This window comes from Fukomys damarensis, unplaced genomic scaffold (genome assembly GCF_012274545.1).
Source record: "Fukomys damarensis isolate Sample0158 unplaced genomic scaffold, DMR_v1.0_HiC HiC_scaffold_19, whole genome shotgun sequence".
Taxonomy (NCBI): domain Eukaryota; kingdom Metazoa; phylum Chordata; class Mammalia; order Rodentia; family Bathyergidae; genus Fukomys; species Fukomys damarensis.
The window spans coordinates 65,266,474-65,276,804 of NW_022900931.1; the positions used below are offsets into that span (position 1 = coordinate 65,266,474).

General features: G+C 55.6%; 1 protein-coding gene across 1 annotated transcript in view; it reads right to left on the minus strand.

Moving 5' to 3' along the window:
* Nucleotides 1-2,158, minus strand: part of LOC104873926 (sialic acid-binding Ig-like lectin 11) — an 8,259-nt gene extending 6,101 nt beyond the window's left edge. Inside the window, 5 exon segments of the mRNA XM_033766023.1 lie at nucleotides 758-805; nucleotides 944-1,228; nucleotides 1,390-1,517; nucleotides 1,616-1,982; nucleotides 2,053-2,158. Coding sequence (XP_033621914.1) covers nucleotides 758-805; nucleotides 944-1,228; nucleotides 1,390-1,517; nucleotides 1,616-1,982; nucleotides 2,053-2,116 — 892 coding nt within the window. The 5' untranslated portion in view covers nucleotides 2,117-2,158.
* Nucleotides 2,159-10,331: the final 8,173 nt, after the last annotated feature.

Genomic DNA, 10,331 nt, shown 5'->3' on the forward strand with positions numbered 1-10,331 from the left:
CGTGTGGGCTGAGGGGGGCGCTCAGCGGCAGAGCTCTGGCCTCGGAGGCATGAGGACCTGGGTGCCACCCCCGCCACCATGAGAAGAAAACAACCTGGGTTAAGTCTGTGCTGGATGAATGTCATCAATCTAAAGCCATCAAGGACATGTCAGAGCAAAAGGTAGACTTCCGTTGTTTCTGAGGGGGGCGCTCAGCGGCAGAGCTCTGGCCTCGGAGGCATGAGGACCTGGGTGCCACCCCCGCCACCATGAGAAGAAAACAACCTGGGTTAAGTCTGTGCTGGATGAATGTCATCAATCTAAAGCCATCAAGGACATGTCAGAGCAAAAGGTAGACTTCCGTTGTTTCCCTAAAGGTAACAGGGTAAGGGAGGGTAAGGAAGCATCGTGGGAGACGCAGACATAATTAGATGAGAGAGAGAGAGAGAGAGAGAGAGAGAGAGAGAGAGAGAGAGAGAGAAAGAGATAGAGAGAGGACCTGCTGGGCTTTTCTCCGACCACGGAGACAGGGAGAACTGCAGGGGCTGTCAGGACTCCAGGGTTCCACTGTCCCCTTGCCCTGCCTAGAGAGTGCCAAGGGGTGTGACTGTGATGATTCCTTCCAACTGCATGCAGGGGACAAAACAGCCTTGTCACGCCGCAAAAACAGAGCGATGTTCGCGTATCCCACCATGAACTCCTGGCTTGGGCCGGTGGGTGGCTCTGGGCTCTGTTAGCGGAGTCTGCTTCCCACCCCGTACAGAGGGATGTCACCTACCTCTGTCATCTGCTGTGGTGACACTGACGGTCAGGTTCTGAGGAGGATCTGGAAGGACAGACACAGGGAGGGTCAGGTGCAAAGTTGGCCTGTGGTCCTTAACAGCACCCCAGGAGCCCAGAGACAGAGCAGGAAGCAGGGCAGAAGAGGTGGTGTCCACCCTTGGCTTCCTGTCCCAGCACTCACAGGACACACTGAGCTGCACAGTCCTCTCCCTGGTCACACCAGCCTGAGGGAAGGTCACCCGACAGGTGAGTTGGGTGCCATGATCTTCAGGGCGAGGAGTAAGCAGGATCTCCGAGGAGGTATGGACCCCGAAGCCCGACCCCGGGGGTCTCAGGGCTGATCCATTCCAGGAGAACCTGGGAGCCCTGATCCCACTGCAGGTCCTGGGCATGGAACACAGCAGGCGGCTGAGGTGACCCGACACCAGGGGCTCCAGGATGTGGATGTCCGGGGTCTGTGTCAGCTCTGGGGAGGACAGAAGGACAGGACCTTGTGTGCCCGAGACAGACACCTCAGTCCTGGGGGTCACCACCCTCTGCTGACCCTTCCACACCAGGACAGGACACCCTCCGTGTCCCTAAGGATCCTCCCAGCCTGCTGCCCTTTCCAAGGGGACTGTTCCTTACCTGTCAATATCACAGTCAGCATTGGTCTCAGGTAACTGTACTTCAGTCTTCCTCTCTCTACACGAAAATAGTAACGTCCACTGTCCCCCTTCTGGGCACCTGCAATCTTCAGGGAGCAGTTGTAGGCCCTGGGGTCCCCAAGCAGCTGGAAACCAGCTTTGCTTTTCAGTCCAGCTTTCTTTCCCGGGTCATTTGTGGCCGCAAGTTCATCTGTTGTGTGGGCAACTTTCGGTAACTGTACTTCAGTCTTCCTCTCTCTACACGAAAATAGTAACGTCCACTGTCCCCCTTCTGGGCACCTGCAATCTTCAGGGAGCAGTTGTAGGCCCTGGGGTCCCCAAGCAGCTGGAAACCAGCTTTGCTTTTCAGTCCAGCTTTCTTTCCCGGGTCATTTGTGGCCGCAAGTTCATCTGTTGTGTGGGCAACTTTCCCATCCTCCTTCTGCCGGTACCAGTAGCCGTGAGCACGGTGAGAGTGGTTCCAGCCGTTCTGGGGGTAGGAGAAGGAGCAGGTCACCAGGACACACAGGTTCTCCTGCACCGTCACAAACTTCTCCACCTGCAGCCAGTAGTCTGGTTTCTCCTGCAGGGACCCTGGGGGGACACAGAGGCTCAGATGCAGCCCCGGGCCCCACCTGGGAGCCCCGAGTTTCCCCCTACTCACCTGCCCACAGCAGGGGCAGCAGCAGGGCCAGCAGCAGCATCAGGGCAGGGAGGAGCCGGCCCATCGGGGACTCGCTGGCCTCCAGTTTGTTCGCTGTCGACGATGCCTGGGCAGCGGCCCAGAGGTCAGGCACTGACAGTCACAGGGAGGAACCTCAGGAAATGCACGGTCCCCATAGATCCCCATTCTGACTTCTCCTTTCACACATGGGTGGCAGGGCAGGGGCCGGAGGGACTTGGTGCCCCAGGAAGGAGCCATCCTGGCCGAGCCCCAGGGCAGGGTGTCTCGGGAGAGGGGCTCACAGGGGAACAGTGCGCAGTGGCCAGGTGGGAGAGGATCCTGTTCACTCCCTGTGCGCGTCCCAGCAGGCATCTACTCCATGCAGAGATGACAATCCAAGATCAGAAATGACCCCCAAGCCCTGCCGCATGGGCCTTTCCTCTCTGGGCCCACAAATTCCGCGCCATCCACGTCCCTCCCGCCCCACACACTGCTCCTCCTGCCTGCCCTTCAGGAGACTCTGCGGCTAGTCAGGCACCAGCTACTCGGGAGAAGAGGCGGAGGCACGGGGCTGGGACCCTCGAGGGCGCGACACTGCGATCTGCAGCTCTGAGGGTGCCATCGTGAGACCCTTCACAGTTTTGTGTTTGCGTCTGTGTCTGTGTTCGGAGCTGAAGTCCGACGGCGGAGTGGAACCCGAAAGGCTGCTTTGGAACCGGATCTCAGGAGTCCGCACTGCTCCACCTCCTCACCTCCTCCTTCCCAGAGAGCTTCTTGGCCCCACCGCAGCTCCTGTTACCCGAGTACCCTGAGCACATTTAGGGGTCTGCCCTGCCCACCCTGAGCCCCAGATTCTTTAAGGCTGAAGGATGGGATGTTAGCAAGCAAAATAAGTAAAACGATATGGATTTTAGCGTGCAGCTCAGTGGTACCGTGATCGCCCCGCATGTATGAGGCCCTGGTCCCATCCCAGCACCAAAAAATCTAACAAATAAGAAATCTGCCATGAATAAATCCTGTTCTGTGCACAGATATGAATGTTCCTCAGCCACCAAAGGGAATGGAGTCTGCTATGTTATAAAACTAGAAAACACGACCCTGAGTAGGCGAAGACAGACAGATAATGCAAGAATCCGGTCCTGTGAAATATGCAGATTAGGTAAAGTCCTCAGAGACAGAAAGTAGGTTAGAGGCTCCCCGGGGAAGGGAGAGACTGAGGAGCAGGAGCAGAAATGGCTTCCTGCTGGAGATTTTCTGTCTGGACCTAGGGTGCAGCCAAGGCTGCCTACGCAGGGGCACGTCCTTTGTGCTGGTGAGTTCGCACTCCAGATGGTTACAATGGCAAATTTTACACTGTGTCTGTTTCATCACAATTCATTTCACTTTCATTCACAAAGAGTCGTTGCTTACATTTATTGGCCACAATGTGACGTTTTGGTAAATGTATTCTTAATGAGATAATTAAATCCAACTCATTAAAATACCATCAGCTCACAAGCATTCATCTATTTTAGTCAGAACGTTTATGATCTACTCTGTACCCATTTGTACTACAGTAATACCTCATTTCACAAACACTTCTTTTTATGGACAATTCAGCTCACAAATAGAACCATTCACCAAAGTGTTGCTTCCACTCACCATCCCTGGCTGGGTGAGAAACACAGCATCGCCATCTTCCCCGGGGTCACAGAACAGATTAAGTTCGTGACCGAGGAAGCCCTGCAGACCCGTCACTGCCCGCGGCCCGCTGTGAAGTCCGTGGCTCACAGTTCCCGTCTGCCTGTCACCTCCCGCCCTTTGACAGCACATTTCCTCCCCACAGGCTCTATCGCCGACCCCTGGGACCACAATCCTCTTTGCACTTTTCTTTCTTCTTTATTTGTAACGTGAAGTCCTACTATGCTTCTAGCAAGAATTCTGCCTTTTGCCCTGTGGGAAAACACCCTTTTCATGCGCTCCAGCACTGCCGTTTCCCTCCCATCCCCTGTAGATCAGGCGAAAGGCAGCAGCACTGCCCACGGCACAGTCTGAGCTTTGGGATGAGGGGAAACTGGCTCCACCCGCTGGCTCAGTACCCGGTCCTTCTTCCCCGTCTCTCTCAGAGGCTGAGGGCGCCAGCCAAGCGCAGACTCATTTTCTGCAAGGGCATAGCACACAATCTCTCCAGTCCCACTGCCAGTGCAGACCTGGCACCCACCTAAAAGCCCCCGAGTCTGGGCTTTCTGTTCTACAGGAATGTCCCTGTCAGCACTGTGTTCTTCTGAGCTGTGACCAGTATCTAACGTCAATCACTTTTCTCAACCTTGTAGGACGGCTCTAGCCCACACCTCCGAAGCTTTCCAAATCCTCTTGCAAAGCAGCTCTAAAGTGTCCTGCACCACATGGTCGGGAGCTGTCACAGCCATGGTCCTGCTCCTGGTACCAATTTCAAGGCTATTCCCTCTGTCTATTTATTCATTTATTTTTAGTACTGGGGCTGGAACTGGGGACCTTGAGCCTGTGAGGCAGGCGATGGAACCACTGAGCTAAATGTCAGGCCCTACTTTTTCTTCACTGAGAGACACTTGCAACTCACGGAGGAGAGCACTTCATTTTAGTTCTGATATGGAGCCGGTTCGGTCCGAGGTTGGCTGACTATGAAGCCTAAACAGCATGATGTGGGTCTGCAGGGAAGCTGCACACGTCCTGGTCGTGAGGAAGCAGAGAAAAGGGCAGAGCTGGTGGGCACCATGTACACTCTGCAGCATTTGGGGGACATTCTGTGAAGCCTATTAAGTCCATTTCATCTGTTCTCCTTATGTCTGGCAAGAGCAATGGCCCTGTGGTAGCACAGGCAGGTGTGACTATGAGTCCGTGGGGAGCAGCCCCATTGTGAATCCTACAGTGGGAGTAGAAGTGCGTACCTGCTCGTGGAGTTCTTGTGCTCTGTGACTCTTGGATCTGGTACTGGAAAGTTATTTTATTTATGTATTTATTTATTTATTTTTTGGCACCAGGGATCGAACTTGGGTCCTTGGGCTTGCAAGGCAGACGGCGGCACCACTGAGCTAAATCCCTGGCCCTTGAAAGTGATTTTTGATGCTATCTATTCCCATCCTTTTATCATCTGTTTCAACACTGGTGCCTTTCTCAGTGTTTCACACGGAGGGGCGATGCAGGACCCGATTTCTTCCCCTCCTGAGTCAGTGCCATGCAGTGATGTCGGGGATGTGAGATGTCCCAAAGCAAGGAGCCCATGATGCTGGGGATCCTTGTAGGTGAGGGGTAGGGAGTGGGAATGCAGACATTACTGTAGACCCCTGAAGTTCATCTACAGTGTCCTACGGGGCACTACCGCACAAGCTGATAGGACTAAAGAAAGGGAGACTTAGAACTGGGTGTTGGGGCTGATGTGTGCCGCTCTGGGCAGCAAAGACAAAGGCTTCCAACGACATCCAGCATTTATTGATTACAACTGTGGGAAGAAAGTGAGCAGGGCTGTGAAGACACCTAGTGATATAGGGCCAAATGGTTGTTTTCGTCTGTGAACCCACTTGCAGGACAAGGTTCAGGGACCTGGACTTGGAGGCCAAGGCAGGGAATCACCAAGCAGACTCCAGGGAGGTTTCTGGAACGCATCCACTTTATTCAGGAAATGCACAGGTTTATATAGGGTAAGGCAGGGGTGGATCCAGGGTGGCGCTACTGGATCGCTATTGGACAGAGTAAGGCGGGGGGTGGAGCCAGGGTGGAGTCGGGATATTTGGCACATCGTTATTGGCCACGTGTTAGATTTTGGACTGTATGTTTTAGTGGCTGAGGAGAATGGAGTCAGGACTTTAGAGGTTCTTGAGAGGAACAGTTTATCTGTCTAAGGTCAGATCTGTACACACCCGAGGGGGCGGATTATTCCAGCCCTAATAGGCCTCGGAGTCTGCTCAGGAGAGATGGGTGAGGCACTCCTGACTCAGCCAGACATGAACCCGATCCTCACCAAACATCTGGCATGATGGCCCCAAGTGGGGCTCTAAGGGAGGAGGCACTGCTCATCTTGCTTGGAGAGGACAAACAGGCTCTGGGCCTGGGTGTGATTAGCCAGCAACCCAATGGGTCTGTGAGAGGCGGTAATTCAGGGGAGAGGATTTTAACTGGGGTCACACTGACCTCAGCTGCACCTAACTCAGCAGAGCCCTGCCGGTTCTCAGACCAGGTCTTAGTCCCCCTGGAAGCCCCCGGAGGAGGAGCTACTCCTGCCCGTTCCACCATCTCACACGCCCATTTGAGTCACGTAGGGCTTCCATCTAATAGAAAACGATATAGCTGAGTTATAGACAGCAAGAAGCACGTGCCACTGGTGTCTGCTCCAGGACTGGTGTCTGCTCCAGGGATGTGTTCACAACAGAACTATCACTTGTGCTGTTCCTTCAGGGGTGTCGCTACAAGAGCGCAAAGTCAGACTATCCACCTTTAAAGGCAAGTTTCCTGCCACAGTGGCGTGTGAATAATTAGTGCTTGGAACTCTGTGCAATTCTCAGATAGCCCCAGAGTGTAGTCAGTGGTTCAGCATTCTCCTAACATGTGCAAGGTCTCAGGATCAATCCCCACTATCAGAGATAGGCAGATAGACAGACGGACAGACGGACAGACAGATTCAGCCAGGTGCCTTTGTGCACAGCTGTGAACAAATGATGGGGAAAATAAATTAGACTGGAACAAAGAAATACCCAACTCATTCTGTTTAGTGTGTTGAGGACCCGCTAAATTTCTTCCCCCCGAGGCTTGCTCTATTCCCAGTCAGTGACCAGAATTCACTTTCTCCTCACCCTTGATGCTTGTTATTTTCCATTTTGTGGTTTATGTTCTGTTGTCTTCCGTGCCAATGGATGTAAAGGCAGTGTCTTCGGGAGAGCAATTGCTGTTCTCTCCTTCCCGCCCCGGACAGCTCCAGGCGGGGAGGGGGGCAATGCGCAGGGACGATGTGACCTCACTGAGTGTCTGTGTGACACAGTGGAGGGGGCAGGAGGTCCCTGTCACTAGAACCGAGTGGCTTCTGCTCCAGCCCAAGCCTGTGATGGCTCAGGGTCCAGCCCATCCCCTTCCCTGGCCTCCATCTTTCTCCTCAGCTGCAGCTGCATGGCTTCCTCCCTCTCTTCCTGCAGGGTCCGGCTCTACTCACTTTTTCAGTGGTGTAGGTCCTGCCTAATTGCATGAACCAGTGAAGACGTGTGCTGGTTTCTGATTTCTACGTAATGAATAACAGAGCTCAGTTCGCTGAACCGACACCCTTACTCCACTCTACATGTCTGGGGCCAGGCATCGCCCCCAGCCTATCAGGTGCTTGGTGTCAGCCTTTCCCAAAGCTGTGATGAAGACACAGCCAGGGCTGCAGTGTCCTCTGGGCCCGACTGGGGAAGGACCTGCTTCCAAGCTCCGGTGGCTGTGGGCAGGGTTCATTTCCAGTGTGTCATGGGACTGAAGGTCTCTGCTGAGGTCAGCCTGAGTCCTGGCCACCTGGGCCTGTCCGTGTGGGCACTGACAACATGGTACTTTGCTTAATCGAAACCAGCAAGGGAAAAACCCTGCCAGCAAGGCAAAAGTTATGCTCTTACGTCATGGAACCGCGGGACTGGCATCTCGTCTGTGTTGGGACATTCTACGGTCAAATGAAATCCCAGCCACACTCCAAGGGAGGAGCTACAGCAGGGTTTGGACAGCAGGAGGCAGGGCCTTTGAGATGGGAGTGAGAGCAGACCTGCAGGAGCCTCCTCGGGCCAGGGCGGCTGACCTGGGTCTCCACAGGAATGCAGCCCTGGGTGGCCTGCAGCCGAGGTGCTCTCTGCAGACACAGCCCAGGGCCCTTTGTGGAAATGGCTTCCCTGAGACCAACAGCCCGGAACTCAGGTTTATTGTGTGCATTTGACAGAGGAGACTGAAGAGTAAAATCAGCTGCTCAAAGTCTGGGCTGCAGGTGGAGCTGAGCTCTGGGGTCAGGGAGAGGCCGCTCTGCTGGCTGGCGCCCTGGTGATGGGGAGCTCGGCTGGTGGAAACACTTTCCCCAGGTCTCTGTCTGAGGGAAGCCCGGGCACTGCTGCTGACCAGCTTGAGTACTCCGAGGTGCTGGGGTCCTGCTGGAAGCTGAGGGTGGTGTAGCGATCCTCTGGCTCCTCAGCTGGGGGGCGGTCCTTGCTGCTGCAGGGGCCGGGCAGTCTGGGCGGCCTCGCCAGTCCTCAAGGCTGTGACCCTGAAGGGAAGCGGGGAGGACATGTGTGAGGGTGATGCGGGCTCGGAGAGGAAGGAGGAGCCCAAGTAAAGCAAGAAACAGAGCACGGGGTCTTCCGTTCTCTTCATAACAATGGGCCTTCATTCATTCATTCGTTGATAGTCGCTGCAGAAATACTTGTTATTAATAATGGCTTCCTCTTGGTAACTGAATGCCCATTTCGTACAATCTAGGAAGTCCCCTGGGAGGACCTTGATAGCCCATTTCCCAGATGGATAAACCTAGGCTAAACACGTGTTGTCACACCTCACCTGTAGAGTCCTTCCAGGACCCCGGAGTCCACCCCGCTGCCCCGAGGCACAGCTCCCCTGCCCGCCCTGCACTCTCGGGGCAGCAGAGCAGACCCCACGACGCCCCTCACCTATGCAGTAATGAGCAAGGACAGCAGGCAGGACCGTGGCCCCCAGGTCAGTTACTGTCTAACAGCCAGGTGTGACAGGTGCGCAGGGGAGGGGCGGAGCACAGACAGCAGGGTTGGCCCAGCCTGCACAGCCCCGGGCAGCTCTGGGCTGCTCAGACTCAGGTGGACACAGTGGGGCCGCTGTGCTGGGCGCCCAGGGGACAGAGGGCGCCGTGCAGTGAAGGCTGCACCTGGCCCAAAGCGGGGTGGACCCTTGGTGCAGCTGTGGGGAGGGGGCCTCTCCCTGCAGCCCTGGCCGCGTCCTGCTGGGCAGAAGCATCGCTGTCCCCAGGGAGCTGCAGGCCAGGCCATCTGAGCTATGATGACAGGGTCATTTGTGGTGACCTCTTGGGCCCCAATCATCAGTTTGATGTTTGTAGAAGCTGTAGATGAAGTGACTAAGGTCAGTCACGGGAGTGCACACTGTCAGAGTGACCGGCCACCAACACAGCCCTGGGCCACAGGCTCGGGTGGCTTCTGTGTGGGCATCGCTCCCTGTGGGTTGTCACCGTGGTGCTGAGAGGACTGAGCGCCCTGTGTCCGCTGCTGGGAGAGGAGAGCCCTGAGCTCACTCCTGCTCCCTCAGACCCCGCCCTCTGCACCCCGTGCCCTGGTCCACTCTCATCTGCACTTCTCACAGTGGCAGACACAGCCCAGGAGCGCCGAGTGTGGTCTGAGGGAGCCCAACTCTGCAGGTGACTTCAAGGGAGGGGGTGCAGGAGACCCCCAAGGTGTGCAGCAGACAGTTGTGCTGTCAGGTCTCTCGCGCGGGCCTCCACTGCTGCAGGGGAGACACAGGAAGGAGGGCAGTGGCTCAGGTGTCCAGAGAGGGGGCCAGAGTGGGGCCAGGTGGGGTCTGAGCCCACAGTGGGTGAGGCCTCAGCAGCCTGGACTCAGGGAGCAGAGGGAGCGGAGCCTGGTGAGGTGCTGGATGGTGTAGTGGGGGCTGCATCATGGGGACCCAGAAGCCAAAGCCACCTGGGTGTCAGGAGCCTTTAGGTCACCTTGAAGCTGAGGCCATGGCCCTCCTGGGGGTGACCCTGTGGGTTCAGGTGCACACAGGGCTCCCCATTCACCTTGTAGACAGAAGCCGGGGCACATGGGGCGTCTTTTCCTTGCAGCTGCCCTGCTGCTGTCTTCCTTCCGGCGAGTCCTCCTCCTGAGAGAGCAGGGCGGGACTTTGTGGCCCTGTGCTCAGAGTCGGGTGGAACTGCTGTCCCCTTGCTGACGGAGACAGCTTCCTCTGCAGGCCCTCATCATGCTGTTTATGCTTCAGAGCTGGCCAAGCATGGACTGAACCGACGCCATATTTAAGCCAAAATAAAGTGCTCTCCTTCCTAAGTTGCAGTGTCACTCAGTGAAAGAAAAGTGGGGCCCGAGTTCCAACGCAGTTTTCCTGTCTGCCTTGCAAGCACAAGGTCCCCAGTTCAATCCACTGTACCCCTCAAACTCACAAAAAAACGAAAGAAAAAAAGAAAAGAGAAATAAAAAGTGACTAAGCTTGAAATTGGTACCAGGAGCAGGACCATGGCTGTGACAGCTCCCAACCATGTGGTGCAGGACACTTTAGAGCTGCTTTGCAAGAGGATTTGGAAAGCTTCGGAGGTGGGCTAGAGC